Source organism: Nomia melanderi, chromosome 1 (assembly GCF_051020985.1).
Source record: "Nomia melanderi isolate GNS246 chromosome 1, iyNomMela1, whole genome shotgun sequence".
NCBI classification, from domain to species: domain Eukaryota; kingdom Metazoa; phylum Arthropoda; class Insecta; order Hymenoptera; family Halictidae; genus Nomia; species Nomia melanderi.
The window spans coordinates 12204390-12224202 of record NC_134999.1 but is presented as its reverse complement, the minus strand read 5'-3'; the positions used below and the strand labels follow the sequence as shown (position 1 = coordinate 12224202).

The window sequence follows — 19813 nt, the reverse complement described above, 5'->3', positions numbered from 1 at the left end:
TCTACTTAACACGTTAAGCGCCACGAAAATCGTAAGCGATTTCCTGTAGAGTTTTTCTTTTGTAGCAAAGAAAAGCAGGAACAATTATTATTTATTTGGCGTTTCATTGTTTGGCGTTTCAATCTTTACACTCGAGAGGTGACTCTCACTCACCACTTGATTTCATACAGTAAAATTATAAAATTCAATATTAAACTCAATATTAAACTTCGTATAATGCATCAATTTGAGAAATATTCAAACAAAATAGCTTCGTCCCTCAATGTAAGTGTGCTTTCTCGTCTAGTGTCACAAAATATCCTCTCTATATCATCAGAAAATGTTAAAATATTCCCAATGAAGAACTTCCGAGTGCAAAGGGTTAAACATTTTTATTTCACATCGGTTACCTTGTATGTTACGATTGCTTTCTAGTCATTCAGAAGCGTCAGTCACCAGTGACTGATATGACGCTTAACATATTAAAAATATAGTACCTACGTCATAACTTGTCATACTATTCTTCAGTTCAATTCAATGGAGCGTTGTTCACGTTTTACCCATTGAAGTTTTTAAAGAAACATGATCGAAAAAAGCCGAACAGCGCAATAGCGTTTCTTTTATTTCATGTCGAGAAAAGCGAAGCAGCGCGACAGCGCTTGTCTTAATTTATGTTAATATTATTATATACATATATTAATTTATAATAGGTAACAACGAAACGCAGAATGTATTAATTGGATCACTTATATACAAAGAAAGTAGCGATGCGACGTACGCATGCGTCTGAAAAGTTCAGTGCGTTTCGTCACATTGTGAGCGCGCCGTCAGTTGTCCGTATCGTTCAAATGCGCTGGGTTTTTTCGACATGAAATCTGAAGAGCGCGAAAGCGGCGCGTGGGACTCAAACGGCTAATAACAACAAAAAGAAACGAACAGAAGTGTCTTCATCGCTAATGTCACACGGCCAGTCGTAGTCGTCCAACCAAAATTCACGGTTCACCGCGCGAAACATTGTCAAAGGCGGAAAAATTCGACCTTCGAGGATTTTTAGCGAATGCAGCACACCTCTTTCGCCATGTCCCAACCCTTTTAAAATTATACCGGCACAAAAGCGGACACGGGGCGGCGGCGGGGATGAAAATAAACTGTAACTGCAAATGCGGCCCGGCGCGCGCGAACCCAGGATTTTGAAAAGGACGACGGGACGTGCTGAGCGTGCAAAGCAGCGCCCGTCGACGGGGAAACACCGCGGATCCTCGAAAGAACGAAAAGATTTCAAATGTACGCGTATCAAATTTTATCGGGCGGCACCTCTTGCTCTCTGTGACTCTCGCGTAACCGGGAGTAAAAAGTGAACCAGTGGTTCTTAACACGTTGGCTGCCACGAAAAACTTCAGAGTTTTATGTATCGTTTTTTCTTTTGTAGCAAAGATAAAAAGGAACGATCACTTCTTTTTGAACGATCACTATTTATGTACTCTATTGAACATTGTCATTCAACGTCAGTTGTCTGACAAATTATAATTGTTTTCAAATAATTTGGAAGCTCCGGTCATCGGTGACCATCGTGGCAGTCAACGTGTTAACACTAGGTTTACGAACATTTGTGGTACAATTTATTCTATTGTACCTAGAAGGAAAGATGTTCACTCAGATCTTGAAGGTTCGGAATTAGATGTTTAGCCCTTTGTACTCGAGATGCGATTCAGTCGCTATATGATTTGATAGAGCAACGTTATAAATTTCGGTATTTATCATTAACCTTTGTATACTCTATCAATACATGAAATATTGAAAGAAAATAGCTTTGTCCCGTAATTAATGTGTGATTTATTAATAAAGTAATTTGAAAAAAAGCTTGTCTGCATCCAATTAGAAAATATTGAATATTTCTAGTGAAAATGTTTCGAGTGCAAAGGGTTAACACTATAATCACTTGTCTTAAGCTATCAATTGGCTCATATTTTAGTTTAGAATCACTAAATCAGCTTCTATAATAATTTCTCAAAGAACTGTACCTCTCCAATAATTGTAAAGGATGAAATCTAAAATCTAATTCTAATTCCATAAATGGACGATTGAATTGTATAAACGTCTACTAAATAATGCTTTGGACTTCTAATGCCTAATTACCTTGAAAAATGTTGAGAACTATAAATATCCCTATGTTTTCGATCAAGGAGTGTACGTATGTAGTTATGCATGTATATTTAGTATACACTATCTGATTCAAATCTTGGGGGCAGGAAAAAATTATTTGCAAGGGGGTCACTGGTAAGCAAGAAGTTAAGAACCACTGAGCTAGACGAAGAGTCTCGTGGAGGGAACCAAGGCGGTGTAAACGATATGTAAACTCGCGAATGAAAGAAGGGTTGCGCCAGGCTGGTTCGAGGGAGAACGACAGCACCGAGACGCGATAAAAGAACGATTACTCGGGGATGGAATGGCCCTCTGCTCGAGAAACTGCGAAGAAGGGGGAAACCCACGTTGCGAATAGTTTAGGGTAAACTTCGGGGGAGGATGTAAAAGGCTACGGCTGGCTGGCTGGCTAGCTAGGATTCTACACAGGCTTCGGGAACGGTGTTAAACTGATACCCGTAGCACACCGAGTTTTCACCTAGATAAAAGTTTTCCGAAACGCTCAAGATCACTTGAACGTCGAGGCTATGTGTTAGGGGGACCAGAAAAACACCCACTACTTTTTATGACTGAACGCTGGAACTACCGTGCAATCAAACTGACATTTTAACATTTCTGTAGAAACTCTAAGAATGCATCCATTGAGACTTCAATTAGTTTACAATTCACTTTGCGTAGTGCTACATCAATTTCTTTACAGATTAAAATCAAGATGAAATCGAAGTATTCGGTGTTTGAAATTCATTCTCTTTTATTGTAGTGTTTAGCATATTTTTTATTATCAATAGATTATTTATTATGTTCCTTATATTAAAGTTTACTATTTTTTATGGTTTTGTACAAAATATAAATAAAGGTTATTTGTTACAGTTCCCAACCACCCTATTGGTCAAACTTCTAGCGATGATAGATTTTCTCCGGACATGACTGGTGGTAGTGATTTTCTTGATAGGTAAATACATTATCTATAATCTATAAATAATTTATTTATTTATTGAATGTAATTAATAACGAATATTTTTTTTGTTATATACAGTTATACACATAAACATTGATCGATACAGAAATTCTATAACTCTTGCATTCACATTTAAAGGCAATACATTTACACCACTTATACATTTTCAAAAACATTTTCATAAAATGAATAAACGTATAAATTACTACATAAATTTAAATAGGGATTGAATATAATTTCTGATTTCACCGCCAAAACCTACGATTCGCGACAGTTTACAAATGGATGCCGGGTGTGGTGTCAAATGACACGGGCTTTCTGTTAAAATTAAATGTTTTGATAAATTATTTATAATTATGAAGCTACTCTTGTACCTAGTATTGTTGCAAAATACATGTATTTTTGTACGTGCCATAAATAGTGTCAAAAATGTTACTAATGTTACAGAGACAAGGTGATCATTCTTTGTTGTGAACACAGTGAGGTTATAAAAGCATACCGCGTTTTATACATTAATGCATTTATAAAAGTATAGATAGCAATAGTGAGATAAAACTCGACCTAAAACAGTTTATTCATATTTATTTCAGTTTTAAAACATGTCCATTCGTTCTACTTTTGTTGATTCTTAAGAGTTTAGGTTATGTTTCGAAAAAAAAAAACAATGGTTTAGTTTTTGCAAAATCATGACATAAAACGTTTACAAAATAATGTAATGAGTTTATAGTTTGATGCTATAGGATGTGTGCATCTATATATGATTATATGAAAGGGAACATATATATTATTATATAAAAATTGAAATAATAGTTATCAACCTACTCCGACTAAGTTTATATAATCTTGAATGATTACAATGAATTAAAATTGTTTCTTACTATTAACAGCATTAGACCCGGAGATGGGTTAGACCTCTTAGGATCTGGAATGTCAACACCACACATCTCTCACCTGGCATCAACGAATCCATTTAGCATATTATCGCCAAGTCCACAACCGACTAGTTCTCAATCTAGTACCACAGATATGCATACAATCGGCGGCCTTAGAAACGTCAATATGCAGTTATCCCCTGGGAGAAATGACAATCATGAAGGAAAATGTGAGGTACATAAAAAGTATTTAACATGTCAAGTGAATTTTTGAATTATGTACTAAAATATAATTTCATTATTTTAGATATATGTTGGGAAAACATGTGCACAATTTTTGGAGAAGCAATCAGTTTATATTCCATATCCAATGACACAGGAAATACTTGATGACAAATTGATGAAAGCCTTTGGCGTTATTGAGTATTCGAAGTAAGTAGATTAGATCATTAAATTTAATGTAAAAGCTTTCAATGTAAACCTAACATGGTAAAATCTAATATTTCAGTGAAGTATCATCGAACTGTGAAGGTTACGCAAAACCATCTTTATGTTACTCTGCATTTCCAATATGCCGTGATCCTGCCAGTATTCTGAAGCTCAAAAATGCCAAGAGAATGTTCCATATTTTAAATAACAATCAAGATGATCTATCAAAAGACACAGGCGATGGAGATGATATAGATGATATTACAAGGTCACATGGTATTCCCAGAAAACGAAGTCCCACTTTGGGTCCTGGTTCCGAATTTAATCCTTATATTGATGGGAAGCTTTCCCCCAAGAAATTGCTTAGTCAAAGTTATGGCGAGACATTATCCTCTAGCAGGAACGATATTAATCGTAGATTACGGAGGATTTGTCGACAGGAATGTGAAGCGCTAGAGTATGATCTATGTAGGCAAGAGTATGCAATTGCTAAGAGACATCCACTGATTGGACAACAAGTGCCTTTAATTAACTGTTCTGACTTGCCAATGGAAAACACTCCTGAGGCTCGTGATTGTTTAAGTCTTGGCATTTCCATAGAAAATAATGTGCAAGAGCGTAAGTAATTTCAACAGCATTTTAAACAATAGAAATTTAATTTTATAGTAATTAATATAAATACAAAAAATCCAATTGAAATGATTTATAGATGATTATTGTTATTGGGGAAGCGGCAAGTCTTATCGGGGTACAGTGAAAACAAGTATTAGTGGAAGACCATGCTTACAATGGTTAGCTCACTTCAACCTCCCAATTTCTGATTATCCTGAATTAGCCGGCAAACATTCGTATTGCCGCAATCCAGGTGATACAGAGTCGCAACCGTGGTGTTACGTTGACGTCAACCATACAATGCAGAAAGAATTTTGTGATATACCTAAATGCGGTAAATGTCTCTCATTAGTTAAAACAATTATATTTAATACAATCCTAATAAAACTTTCTTTTTTTTGCAGTTGAAAACTTATGGATCTATGCAGTCGTTGGTTTTGTACTAACAGGAGGATTTGTTGTAATATTGGTGTGTTATTGCTGCTGCTATAGAAGCAGAAAATCTACAAGGCAAATGAATCATTTGCCTTCAAACAAAGTACGATTTTATATAATTTTGGAACAAGAAACTCGTACAACATGTATAGAAAATAACAATTCTATTTTTATGTGACAGATGTTGACGGGTATACAATGTGACAAAAACATATATGATGGACGACGAAGTACAACACAACCTATGGAGATGAGTTCCCTTTTAGCAGGTCCTGGTAACACAACTCCGGGAACTGGAACATTAAGCAGTGGTAGCAGTAGAACATCCAATAATAGAGTACCACAATTTAGTACTAACAATGTTGTATTGTTACAAGAACTCGGTGAAGGAGCATTCGGTAAGATCTCATAAGTTTCTTTTACAATTTTTTCTGTTTCAACCAAGAATCAACATAGTATTTATAAGGAACGTACTTCATTATCTTATGTGTCCTTCAGGAAAAGTATACAAAGGAGAACTACAAACGGGTAACAAATGCGAGCCACCAATTTACGTAGCGGTGAAAACGTTAAAAGAAAACGCAAGTCCAAAAACACAAAGTGACTTCAAACGAGAAGTTGATCTAATGACAGACCTTCGACATCCAAACATCATTTGTTTGCTTGGAGTAATATTGAAGGGAGAACCAATGTGTATGCTGTTCGAATACATGACTCAAGGAGATCTACACGAATTTCTTATTTGTCATTCACCGAGATCAGACGTTCCATTGAATAACGGAAGTGGTAAAATCTTGGAACAACCAGAATTTTTGCATATTGCGTTGCAAATTGCATCCGGTTAGTATATTTGATATATTATGAATTCAAATAATTTTATCGATGTAATTTACTTACAAAAATATTACTTTAGGTATGGAATACTTAGCTAGCCACCACTATGTTCACCGAGACTTAGCTGCAAGGAATTGTTTAGTCGGAGATAACCTGACAGTAAAAATTTCGGATTTTGGGTTATCACGTGACATATATAGTAGCGACTATTATAGAGTTCAATCTAAGAGTTTGTTACCTGTTCGATGGATGCCTCCAGAGTCGATTGTTTATGGAAAATTTACAACAGAGTCTGATGTATGGAGTTTCGGTGTTGTATTGTGGGAAATTTATAGTTACGGTTTACAGGTAATAAAGTAAATTATATCAGTGAATGCATTAAGTAACGAATAAAAACCAAATAAATACTCGCCAATTATTCACGCCAATACTTTGAATGGAGCCAGTTACTTAAATTTACCTGACGAATATTTAATTGGTCTTGTATGTGTATCTATATGTGTATCAAAGAATTCATTCATTTACTTTTCATTTTACAGCCGTATTATGGTTACAATAATCAAGAAGTGATCGACATGATTCGTTCACGGCAATTATTACCCTGTCCTGAAGATTGTCCTACCATGATCTACAGTCTAATGATAGAATGCTGGCATGAGGTTGCGAATCGTAGACCACAGTTCCCAGAAATCCACCATCGGTTACACAATTGGTACATAAATCAGACTTATCTGAGTGATTTCTGTAACGAATCTATAACCAGCTATTCTGGAAGTAGCCATAAGAGTACGAACAAGACCAATTCCACGCAATTGTCAGCGCCTATATACAAGTGTGATCAGAAAGATATAAGTAACTTTAAGGGAAACACGGAATCACCTTTCTGTAATATGAACGAGCACAGTAACGGCCTGAAAATTCTACCACCGAGCTTCCAGAATTGTAATTCCATCGATCAAAGACCGAACTGTGGTTTCAGTGAGCACAGTACACCAATGAAAACACCGAACTATCCTAATCAAACGAACATTAATTTGAACGAATATGACGATAAACAGTGCTGTTCACCAAAACTGAGTGGAGCTAAGAAAGTTTTACCACCGACGACGCAACAAATCGTTAAAACAAATACGTTAAACGGTACCAGACCCATCCAAAACGGTGCGCAATTAGTTGTCAGGTTACCAGACCCTAGTAAGGTTACAACTGAGACCAGGGTATCAAAGTGAAAATGATAATTTAAACCTCATGATCAGAACGAATTCTTATGTTTCTACATATTCACCGTAACCGCTGTACAAGGTCATCTATATGGTCCGTTTTTAGGTACAATTGAATCGTTAAAGCTTCAAATAACGTTCGTCAAACAAATTAGGTATTTACAACCCACAATACCTAATCACTGCCATATTTCTGCATTTATATTTATTTCTGTCAAAATATATACAATATTTTATACTGGCAATAACAATTTGGATGGTACAACTTTAACTTTTTATACATATACAGTCAAATTTACATAAAAAAAAATATAAATATATACAGTGTAGGCTGTAGACTGTACTATTAATGTATCCTGTATTATTTAACGTTATTTTTTGAATTGTATTTTAAAGTATTAGATACTGTGTTAATATGTGTTTAAGCATATTCAACAGAATTCACTCATACATTAATTTAATGTAAGTATGCGACTAACTAATATTTCATCTATATTATACTACAGTAACAATATTCGATAGTACTTCGAACAGAGAAGTGAAATTGTAAATCAAACAACCTAGGCTTGTTTATGTAGTTTTTACTTATATTTTTGCATAATTGTAACTTGGGAACTTTTTACTGAAATATTGTTACTAAAATATAATATACCTGTAATAACAGTTGCATTTGTACTATTGTGTGCTTACCAGACTGAAAATAAGTATTTTAGAAATTAAACTTTAAATGATTTGCGAAACCAATCCTTCAAAAGAAATGGCACAATAATAAATTATCATCTGTATGTGTAGTGGTAGGTTGTTCTCTATGGAAGGAACAATTTGAAATGTGATCTCTTTAGCATCTCTTAAACAATTCTTACATTATAGGCGAATATGTGTAGACGGTTTTTGAGTCGTTTCGAAGTGAACAAAAATGTATAATATCCAAGCGATCAGAGCAAACTGTCCAATCGATTGATTATGTTATTGACTAAAGCCTCATGATTTTTATATTGCTGACATTACACGTTCTTCTTCTATTTTGATACTCGGATAATTTGCAGACTTTCAAGAAGCAACAAATGAGATCACGTTAATACGAACGCAACATTTTAAGCTCTTCAATTCTGTTAAATAGTAACGTATGTAGTTCTATGTTCATAAAAAAAATCTTCATTCTAGAAGATCCAGTGACTGTGAAGTTAATAGTGATCGCCCGTGCGAATTTAACGACGTTCAACCAACAAGATGAAATTGTCAAGGGCATCGGTGTGTAAATTATATACGAAATCATTTACTGTTCGTGTATAGAGTGTAGAACAGGCGGCCAGAGCGAGTGTTACAGACTGTTTAGAGCTAGTCCAACAAATGAAACTTGATGAAAATGCGAAGATAGAAGGAAAAGAACAATAACGCCTGAATTAAGTGTTGGGAGCTTAGAGTGAGAAGCGGACCTTACGTGATCAATAATATTGTCAATAATATAAAATACTGAGCAGTATTTGATGACAGTAATATTGATTGTTCGTAGGTAGCAACGATCCGAATTTGTCGATCCTCGAGCATCAGCCAAATGGCAACGATACGCAAAGTGCGAGATCAGTCATACTCCAACGAACAATAAGATACTCCATATGCGAAGACAAATGGAACGTATACAATAGAATTGTTTTTACACAAACTATTCTTTTCAAAAGCAAAGAAAATTTATTGACCGTGACTTGACTTTCGTGTCATTCCATTTCTGATTACCTTTACGACATGCATTGATAATGAAGAAAATGAACAGCGTAGAAAAAGATAATTACTTAAAGTATTTTAAGTCAGTCGAATCTTAGGATACATTTTTAGATGCAATAAATATTCTAGTGCACAATAATAACTTTTGAACATATTCTTGCATCTGGAGTCAATTATTTTTCGTTGCGCCGTGAACGATATCGCATATTGTATAATACATAGGTAATGAGCCGAAATATTGACAGTGATAATGTTAGCGTAAGGTTACGATAAAAGTCGTTAAGATGAAGTTACGTGTTGTCAGCGTCGTTGAATCAGTATCATTGGCCGTGCGAGGTCCGCCGGAAGGTTCGAGCGAAACTGTATTATACTTTTTATAATTTTCTATTAAAACGGAACCAGCGGGATGTTTCATCGGCTTTAAGGGGGATAGTGGCGACTAGCGCGCGTCGCGACTGGAATCGATGTAAATTAGAGTTCGTGGAGATCATTAGAGTAAACGTGTCGGTTAAAAAATTGAAACGAGACTTTTTTATGGTGACGAGTCTGCAACATGGGTGAATTGTATTATTAATTGTATTGTAAACGCTGCCGCGGCCACGTCGAAGGCTCGTCACCGGTTAGAGTTAAGTTAATTTATGTCAACCATGTCGACGAATAATGATAAATTTAAGAACTTTATATATAAATATATATACATATACACATATATGTATATGTATATATATACGTACAGTCAACTATGATATAAACGATACATGTTTTTTGTACCTGTGCTTTTTATTCTTCTCCAACCCCTAACAATTGAACTGAACTAAACTAAAGTGTGTTCAACCGTGAACGCGCTAGAACATTCTGAAATATCTACGATATACAATACTGTCATGAAACTTTACATGCAATAACTCATAATACCGTGTAACTGTCCAAAATTGACACACGTCACTGAAGATAAAAGCTGATCTTACATAGAGCTTGTACATTTAACACGTTGAATGTCATGAGGGTCACCGGTGATCCCCGACCAAATCGAATTACTATAGTTCACTCAAACGATGATTGTATGAAAACATTTCTATGTTATAAATAATGCTATCTAATATGGTAACATTCAGCTGGATGAACGTGGAATGGTAATAATGCAATTCGATTAAATGATTTAATATTATATTTTTTCCATTCTGTGTATTCTCCTCTATGAAAACGTGCGGCGTTCAACGTGTTAAATATTACTCTGTAAATGCATCTATAAAAAAACACGTTACACAAAGATACAAATTTATATTAACACTGAGGCAACGGTAATTTCGGAAACGTCAAAAACCATACCGCGTCTCATTGAAAGATTCTCAGGATCCTATGACAACGATCGAATCGTTCTGACCGATGACATAATAGTAAAAAAGGAATGAATACTGTCCAGAATGTAACACGTTTACGTTTATAAACGTGTTTCACTACCTAATGCGAAGATATTATCTGCCAGATATTATCCAGAATAGGAGTTGATCGGACACATAGTTCGTACGCTTTAAAATAATTGTTCACGTATAGCAACAGACGCATTACACAGTGATACACATTAACGTTGACGGTGAAGCGTGAACAGTAGTTTATCAAAGCATGACCATCAAACTATCTTGAACATGGATCTCCATACACACGATTACATTTATAGTCAATACGAATAATTACAGACTAGGTCGTGACATAGAACGCTTTCACTGCAACCAGTCGTGCCGATAATTAACGTGTAAATTAGTCCTACACGAAGATCGGCGTCGGAGTGATTGTTGTATGTTACATTAGGATATAATGTAGATACAAAGATAAGGGGAAAGTGTTATAATAAAAGTTTATTTCAGCGAGGTTGCCTCATGAGGGAGGTAATGCTGAATCAACTACGGCCAAGAACATCTATCCTGCTTGAAAACTCGATAAATCTTCGTCTTATGAGACAGTTCCTCTTGCTCGTGGTTGTTCACGAGCTATTGACGCCTGTGCGTTCCATAAACGGTGTGATATGGGACAAAAATACGGAAAATTTCGTGCCGATCGTCAGCATTCCGACTTTTGCCGCCCTGAATCAAGAATTCCTGAACCGGAGCCGCGCAGAAGAGACTCACAACTTTCAAGAGAGGATCGTTAAATTATCTTATTACGAGGTAACACCACGGTACAATATACGTTTGAATTGTTTCTTCCTTTTCGTTTTGATTTTCGTTCATTAATTGTATGAATTCTAACCCCTTGACCTATGATCTATTTCTTAACTATGATCGGTACAACTAACTTTATCATTAATAATTTAGTAGGAAAAGAAAAAATGTTTATGCTCATTCTATGTCTACGTTTATAACAAAGGTTAACGATTGATAATAGAAAAGTAATATTTAATTTATATTTTAAAAAAAAAGTAAATAACATTTAAATTCGTCAAATTTAGTTTAAAGTTTTCGTCACGAGTCTGACACGATATTGTAGGTCAAGGAGTTAATAATACTTTTTTGTCGGTGTAGTAAATATATCAGCCGGAACAATTATTCAACAATTACATAATTTAACCACGTTCCGTTAAACTATTTGGATACCTAATTTCATAGTGATAAAATTAATATTAACATGTTGAATGTCGCACGATTTCATAGAACAAAATGCACAAAATGGAAAAAATATAATATTACATCATTTGATTGAGTTGCGTTATTATTATTGCACGTTGATCTTGCTCAATGTCACCGCATTCGGTAGCATTGTTTATAATATAGAAATGTTTTCAAATAATCATCTTCCAATTAAATGAACTATAGTAATTCGATTTAATTGGGGATCACCGGTGACCCCCATGGCATTCAACGTGTTAACACTCTTAATCGTTTAAAACCAAATTTTTCGTTGACCTTAGCGTCAAGTTGCATAAAGTCGATGTTTACGTTGATGTTCTTATTCTTTTTATCAGATCAAGAACATCGTTCACAAGAAAAATAACGGGACGGCAATCACTGGTGTCATTGGAGAATTATGGAACACCTTGGCTGATCTTTTGAATTTCACGTAATTTCGTTCGATAATAGTAGAAACGTGACAGTGACAGATATTATTTCAACCGTGATCTACCATTTCAGATTGAAACCGGAAATTGTAGAAGAGAAAACTATAGGGTTTGCGGTAAACCACACGTTCAAATTTGGTTTATTACATCTGGCATTTAAGAATAAAACGGACGTTATACCGAGAGTCGAAGCCGCCACCGAAAAACTTCGGGCGGTACAATTCACGCAGCCCTTGATCAAAGCTAAGCAAGTCTAGAAAATTTATTCATAAGATCAAGTAGTATCTCACATTTGATCGATTTATACATGAAATATTATTTTTACAAATATAATTAAAAAAATAGTAGTTTTTTTAATAAACGCTATAAAAAGTACTATACTCTGGATATTTTATGTATTTTCTAGTAACGTGTGTAACCTGTGCACTTTTGTACTTTCAAATTTCACATAAATGTATACAAATTTGCAGCATAATAATCACATTCAAATTTGATTAACAGTGGAACCACCGCACCCGTCAAAATGGCGGGTTTCAGTTTTCTTATCTCGTAATTATTGATATCTTAAAAGCGTTAAATATCTCAAATGATTTGAAAAATAAATAGTTTCACTTGAATACTACAATCAATACATGAAGAAACTGAAAAAAATCTGTTTCTATTGTTACAATTTTTATAAAGATCACATATTAATCATGCTAAACGCTCAGTAGTTCTATCGTTAGAATTGAGGAAATTAAACACGAGATTTTTTATACACCGTGATTGTTCAATAGTTTTGCAGGTTCTTGTCCCGGTGTCTTTTCAAGATTCATTTAAACAAATTTAATCTTCGTCCAGGTTTCAATACTACATACGACCAAACACGAAATATGTACAAAATTGGATGCTGAACCTGTTTTCCAAAAGAGTCTGGTTCGCAGTCCTAACGACTTACATATTCTTCGGCTTCTGCAGCTACCTTACTCAGTCAGTTAATTTCAAAATACGGAAGGAACCGATCCTGACCATGAACGATTACTTTTTCTACAACTTCGGCGTGCTGTGTTCTCAAAGTAAGAGGAAACAATGAAACGGGAATGAATGCGTTATTTCATATTCTCGAGAAAGATTCGTTGAAAACAATTTCCAGCAATATTTTATACAAGTTTCTTTTACTCGGGCAAATATTTTATTCATTAACACGTTAACTGTCGCGAGAATTTCGAGCGTTTTATACATCACCTATTTATTCTTCCATAGTGAATATAAATGGCATTAGAAATAATTCTGAATGATTTAGTATCATTCTAAATATTTTTATATGACATCAATCCCGTCATTATAATCGCTTTCGAATAATTTGAAAGCACCAGTCATTGGTAGCCACCATGGCAGACAACGTGTTAATGTTCCAGTATTCCATTTTCATTGGTTAGACATTTCCCAGAATGTCTAGAAACGAAATATCTTTTGTACTTTAACTTTAGAAATTCTTCGCGTTATAAATTCATGAAACATGTGTCTAATAATAGAAGTTTAACAAACTTAATTTCACAGCCTACTATCCAAGTAGAAATAATAAAAGTGCCAGGATGGTGGAATGTATATTGGGCATCTTCTCACTGTTAATTAATACAGCATTCAATGCGCTTGTAATTGGTTATATGACACAGACGTTCACTGTACCACCTTTCAAAGACTTGGCGGCATTACTCGACCATACATCGTACAGTATTTATACCGTGAACGGTTCTTCGGTAAACTTAGCGTTCGAGGTATAGCACAAAGATATGTGACGCGAAAATCGGGTTAACCCCTTGTCCTACAATATTGTGTCTAACTTGTGGCGAAGATTTCAAATGGAACTTAACACTAAAACTACCGAGCAGTAAAATTGACTTTCTCAAATTGTTCTAAGGGTGCAGCTATTGATACTTCGATCAAGCTTTTATTCAGTTCGCGTATTACTGAATCAACTTCTTTAGTAATTTCTTAGAGAAACATCTGTTATTCTGTTAGTAAATGGGAAAGAAAAATTTAGGAATGAATCAATTTGTCCCGTTTGGTAGTTCTAGCGTTAACAGATATAATTGTCACTTAATTCTTTCAAGTCCAAATTGAATATTGTTTCTCCATTATTAATTGTAACGCTTCAGAGTAAAGTTAGGCGTAGAATAAGTTTAGAATTTTGTTTCTTCTTCTAATGAACTGTGAACGATGAAATAATTCTGTTGAGCGCAGTTGTAAAAGAAATCATAGTACAAGGTGTTAATCGCCTTTCTAGTTATTTAACACACTGATTACAATAACAGGTCACTTCACGACTTTTCAGTTATCCCCTAAACCGATTTACGTAAGAGCGCAACAAATGAAGAGACTTCGTCGCGCGTACACTGTTCAAGAAATGTACGAAAAAATATGCACGTCGAAAGATTTAACCACTGGAGTGTTAAGCGACGATATAAAAAAGGCCAGTGGGATGTACATTTGTCGAATAAATCCTGTAGGAGACGTGATAGTCCATACCTACATTGTATCCGGAATCTCGCATAACTTCAAACACAAACGGTCCATTGATATTGGGTAAATGTCTTAATTATGAGTAATTCATTCAACCAGTTAACTGTGTATCACGCATACTTGTCGTCTTAAAGCCCAGAATGACTTTAACTTTTCCAACAATTAATTATTTATTTCTTCAAATAAATATGTAATTCTTTTTCATGTTGCCTCAGCTTTTTATTTCAATATATGTATATTAGCTGCATTTACCTCCCGCGTTCGACGTGTATACTCGTCGTTGATTAATTCTATTATACGCCACACAAGAGATTTATAAAACCGAATTCCACAGTTAACCAGTTGATTACGCTTAAATGATAATAATCACAATAATTACACTCTTCCTTCGAACAGTTATACGTGCAACTGATTTTCAACATTCATTAAATCATTAAAACATTTCTATTGGGCAGGTTATTGAGGTTGCATGAATATGGCATCGGTTCACGATTGTGGAACCATTGGGTAGAATCGCAGAACCAGGAAGATGATTCGAACATGCCTCAAGCAATTGTCCTGGAGCAGATATATTTAGTTATGTCTATATTTTACGCTGGATTGCTGTTATCATTAATATTTTTTATATTCGAGAATGTAATGTTTTATTGCAATAAAAGACGCGTTACTTAATGTACAATTTGCTTCGAAACTTTATTCGAAATATCAGTATAAAGAAATTTAACTTCGAGTGCATAACTGTAATTGTAAATTTTATAAAAATGATTTACTTCTAGCTGAATTATTTACGCAGAATTTCTGTTGTGAAACGTGTATGTACTTATACCATTCTGACCTAAATCCATGACCCGCCATTTCCTGACTGCAGGCTTTAATCATCTCGACATCGGGATATTGAAAATCGTGATAACGCTTGACCGGACACTGAATTACGAATCCGATGTTTCCGCGGCGGATCGTGTCCCGTGTTATTTATCGAAACGTTTAAACATGCCGGGACGCTCTGAAATACGATATGACACGATATCGCACGATATCTTGTAGTAAATCATAATACATATAATGTAGAAGATAAAAGCTGTTCTGACAGTATCAACAGGGAAAACAGATAGACTGTTCATTTCGAAATTATTCCTGGGTGAAATCTGATACACCAATGTAGAATGATTTGAATGATTTTTAAACTTCTTGTTAGGATCATGATTATGAACAACTGTTTTCTTAACGCAATTCGTTCTGGTCTATTATATATTCGGGTAAACGGTATCAATACCAACAGACTGAATTTTGACTACACTTCTTCCCCGATTAATATAATTTGCGAATGTATCGAAGAAATCAACATTCCGAAGAAAGTTTTTTTATTCGTACAATCAATAATGTCACTTAGTTTTCAAGATATTTATAAAGAACTCCCAGTAGCACAGAAGTGTGAAGAATCTAGTGATGTCCTGTGATTTTAACGTAGCGGCCATTTTGTCGCAACCTACGTGAGACCAACATTTAAGTAATGAAAATCCAAAATCAACAAATTATCTTCAAAATATTCTAAATTTTAGACTCGCTTTCTTCTGTTTTTGACAGTAGTTACTAGATATGACTAATTGCGTTTGCAATTAAACAAGTTTGCCATTAGCACTATTTCAGTAGGTTTTAAATGTTAAATTCAATAGGTCTCTCAATAGACACGTACAGCATAACATTAGTTAGCATATTTCACAACGTATGAACCTAGTGAATAATCGTTAAAAGTTGCATTTGGACGCAATATATCATGACAATACTGACAGTATTGCCATAATGAAAGTGTATTTCAGCGAGATTCGCCTATCAAGATCGGCAATGTGGAAACAACCACGATCCCGAGCATTTCTCTGCTTAACCCCTTGTCGTACGATTTTTTTTGCGACTAATAAATCGCAAAAATCGTCTAACTAATTTCACTTCCAATCACTGTAAGAGACACAGAGAAATTTTCTGTTTATTGTAAGTATAATGAATAACATTAATCACAGAATGAAGAAGATAATTCGAATACGTGGCAAGCAATTGTCCCGAAACAAGTGTACCTAGCTGTGTATATATTTTTCTGTGGATTGTTATCATTAATATTCCTTGTATTCGAAAGTGTAATATTTTATTGCAAACAAAAAGCTCATTACTTAATGTACAATTCTCTTCGCACTTTATTCAGAATATTAATATAAAGATTATGCTAATTATGAAGTCGTGTCACTTTTCATTTCGGTTTTGCTGTCGGGTGTTACAACAATTGACTCTTCAGGTTGTTCAGATGCTACAACGGCATTGTCAGTCTTTGGTAATGTATACGTTTTTGTTGCTATTTCTTCAGGTGGTAACCAACTAGGTATAATTTTTCCATGTAACCGCCAAGTACCATATTGATTAGATAAATGCTTCTCGAACACTATGTAATCAAGAACATCTTTTCTTAGTATTTCACTGCCCTTCAACAGACGTCCAAATCTATCGTAAATACATAAAATCTGAAAAATTAATCTCACATGAAGCAATTCAAAAGTAATATAAATCGTATGAAGAAAATAAGCTGTTTATTATCAAACCTGTTGTGTGTGAAATCGGACAGTAACTTGCGCATAAATATTATGCTTTTTTATTACATCTGTGCACCTTGCGTATACAATACGTGCTGGTTCTAATGATTCTAAGAATTTCCAAATAATTGTTTTATCTTCTATATTATGGATCATTTTCTACAATTATAAATAATTTATTAATATATAACCAATCATAAAGCATAAGAATATATTATGTCTAATTATAATATAGAACTTACAGGATATGCAGCTTCTGTAACATATTGTAACAATTTGTCCTGGTCTTTACTAATAACAAACAAAATTATTCTTTTACTCGAATGTGCTTAATACTTCAATTCTATATTTTAAATAAATATCTATAACAAACACTTACGCTGCTAAAGCAGTGTGTGCTTCCTTATAAATCTTTAATGCCTCCTCTGGAAATGTACTCTTAGAAAAATTCTCATCGTATGAAATTATTTTTCTAATAGCCCTATAGGATTTGCCTTTTTTCTCAACTAACTCAAGTTTTTGTTTTGCTCCCTAAATGTGAAATATAAAATAATTTTTAAAAATGTGTATATTACAATGTAATGATAATAGTAATAATAATTTAGTATTTACTAATAATGTAACTTATTAAATCATATACCATATACCTCCTTAGTAATAGTAGAAAATCTTCCATCTCCCTCTGGTACAACATATGGTTCAAATATATTATTTGTACAACCAAAATATATTGGTCTCTCGCGCCATGTCCTTTGAGGTAATAGACCACACCTTTTTAATTCTGATCGTATTTCTTCTTTTGATATCACGTCATCCCTCTCATGTATCTTTGGAAGCTCTACTTTAATAAATTTTTCTCTTCTTTCTTTACGAAACTTTGGATTCCAATGTTTCCTTATGTTTCTAATTTGTTGAGTATTATTGTATGGATAGTCAATAGGACTCAACATACAAGGCAGATTATTCTGGAAAAGATAAAAGATTATTTAACAACCAAAGGCGTTTATTAAATATAATAATAAAAATCAAATCACCTGCATAAATTTGCCAAAAATGCAAATTGCACTTTTATATTTGTACATCATTTTTACAACTTGGCCCTTAAATCACTTGCAAAGATAAACGTTTATAAATTTGAATTACAGTGTAGTCATATTAATTCTTTGTCAGTGCATAATACATTTAGGTTATGTAGGAAAACAACAACAAACGTGAATGAAATATTACATAACTTGATCATTAATCATTTTACTACTTACTAGGGTTACATATACCAAATGTGAATATAATTATTTAGAAGAATTTAAAGCAGTACTTTTACAATAAACTTCAATATCTTCGCTTTGAGAATTTACTCAGCAAAAGTATCTACTATTACATAATTGAGCTTATAACGAATAGTAAAATATATTTTCAATGATTGCATAAAAATTTGTGTAAAATGACTTTTCTTACTATACAAAAAAAAAATAAATTCGTAGTAGGACAATTTTTTATCGTAATTAATCGAGACGTTCAAATTTATATAATTTACAAAAAAAACTTCTACATTATTTTCACTTTTCTATTTCTACTTGAAATTAAGTCTTCATCCACCTCCCAGGGTCTCGTTCGCAGCAACCTCCACGTGGTGAGACCTGAAAACTAGCATTATCGTCGATAGAGTAGGTCCTATCAAGGATCGTTCTAGGCTAATCGACTGCGAAACTGTATGATGCATGTCACAGTATGCCGAATAATTATTCCTTCATTTATCTCCTTTTTAGTCAGAGACTTCTTCTCTGATTTCTTTTTATTTTCGAATCAAGGACTTTTTTCTTGAGTCACTCCTTTTCCTCTCTTAGTCCGATAATCCTTCGGCATACGCAGCGTCTTCATATATAGTTTAAAATAAAAATAAGTCTCTTTTAAGTTATCCTCAAACTCAAGAAAGAAAACATTGGTCATCCGCCGTAGGAAATTTCTTTTTTCATTTCAGTATAACATATAATCTTTCCAATCCATTAAATAATTCTTATTGTTCTGTGCATACCATATAATGCATATTACGACAAGAATTGTTTCCAAAAATCTGCGCCTTTGACTGGTAGCGACATCCATGGCAAAACGTTCAAACTGGTAGACAAATGTTACCGATGTGGGAATTCACGCGGAGTAACTGTGACGCCATCCGTGGCTAAACACTTATATTTATTCACTATTTCTTTTTAATAATAATTAATTAAAATAAGCGGAAAATCGCTGACTCTTTAAGCTCGAAGACGAGAAGAATTGTTAGGTGGTATATTCACGTTACGAAGGATGAATTTACAGATTAGTGATTAAAAATTTCATGTAAAATAATTTTCAACATTTCTATCGGACAACAGTGTAATGTTGTAACAGATACGATTGTATATTGGTTTATCATATTTACTACTTGGTTAACTTCGATCACTTTGCTTAATATAGTTTTCCTATTGACCGTTCTCTAGACGTAG

At 34.1% G+C, this 19813-nt stretch overlaps 3 protein-coding genes across 5 annotated transcripts in view; 2 read left to right on the top strand and 1 right to left on the bottom strand.

Moving 5' to 3' along the window:
• Ror (tyrosine-protein kinase transmembrane receptor Ror) overlaps nucleotides 1-9973 on the top strand; it is a 316422-nt gene extending 306449 nt beyond the window's left edge. The window contains exons 5-14 of one of the 2 annotated variants that reach the window (XM_031978279.2): nucleotides 2992-3073; nucleotides 3967-4186; nucleotides 4259-4383; nucleotides 4460-4998; nucleotides 5090-5326; nucleotides 5397-5530; nucleotides 5609-5825; nucleotides 5926-6267; nucleotides 6341-6609; nucleotides 6801-9973. In XM_031978279.2, the coding sequence (XP_031834139.1) occupies nucleotides 2992-3073; nucleotides 3967-4186; nucleotides 4259-4383; nucleotides 4460-4998; nucleotides 5090-5326; nucleotides 5397-5530; nucleotides 5609-5825; nucleotides 5926-6267; nucleotides 6341-6609; nucleotides 6801-7490 (2855 nt within the window). In that variant the 3' untranslated portion in view covers nucleotides 7491-9973. Of the gene's footprint in view, nucleotides 1-2991; nucleotides 3074-3360; nucleotides 3534-3966; nucleotides 4187-4258; nucleotides 4384-4459; nucleotides 4999-5089; nucleotides 5327-5396; nucleotides 5531-5608; nucleotides 5826-5925; nucleotides 6268-6340; nucleotides 6610-6800 lie in introns of those variants that run through there. The other variant, XM_031978280.1, reaches the window with a different exon arrangement.
• Nucleotides 9974-10954: 981 nt separating this feature from the next.
• On the top strand, nucleotides 10955-15528 carry LOC116427672 (putative glutamate receptor). Its single transcript, XM_031978295.2, has 8 exons — nucleotides 10955-10998; nucleotides 11069-11368; nucleotides 12163-12257; nucleotides 12329-12502; nucleotides 13096-13310; nucleotides 13795-14012; nucleotides 14570-14820; nucleotides 15213-15528. Exons 2-8 carry the CDS (start codon nucleotides 11081-11083, stop codon nucleotides 15427-15429), a joined length of 1458 nt encoding a protein of 485 aa, XP_031834155.1. The 5' UTR covers nucleotides 10955-10998; nucleotides 11069-11080; the 3' UTR covers nucleotides 15430-15528.
• Nucleotides 15529-16814: 1286 nt separating this feature from the next.
• Nucleotides 16815-19319, bottom strand: mRpL45 (mitochondrial ribosomal protein L45). 2 transcript variants are annotated; one of them, XM_031978292.2, is made up of 7 exons: nucleotides 18930-18999; nucleotides 18368-18442; nucleotides 17981-18298; nucleotides 17713-17864; nucleotides 17576-17624; nucleotides 17343-17492; nucleotides 16815-17264 (listed from the first exon to the last, which is right to left on the bottom strand). In XM_031978292.2, exons 2-7 carry the CDS (start codon nucleotides 18416-18418, stop codon nucleotides 16977-16979), a joined length of 1008 nt encoding a protein of 335 aa, XP_031834152.1. In that variant the 5' UTR covers nucleotides 18419-18442; nucleotides 18930-18999; the 3' UTR covers nucleotides 16815-16976. The 2 variants fall into 2 exon arrangements, with proteins under 2 accessions (XP_031834152.1, XP_031834151.1); XM_031978291.2 differs by having other exon boundaries at nucleotides 16817-17264; nucleotides 18593-19319.
• Nucleotides 19320-19813: the final 494 nt, after the last annotated feature.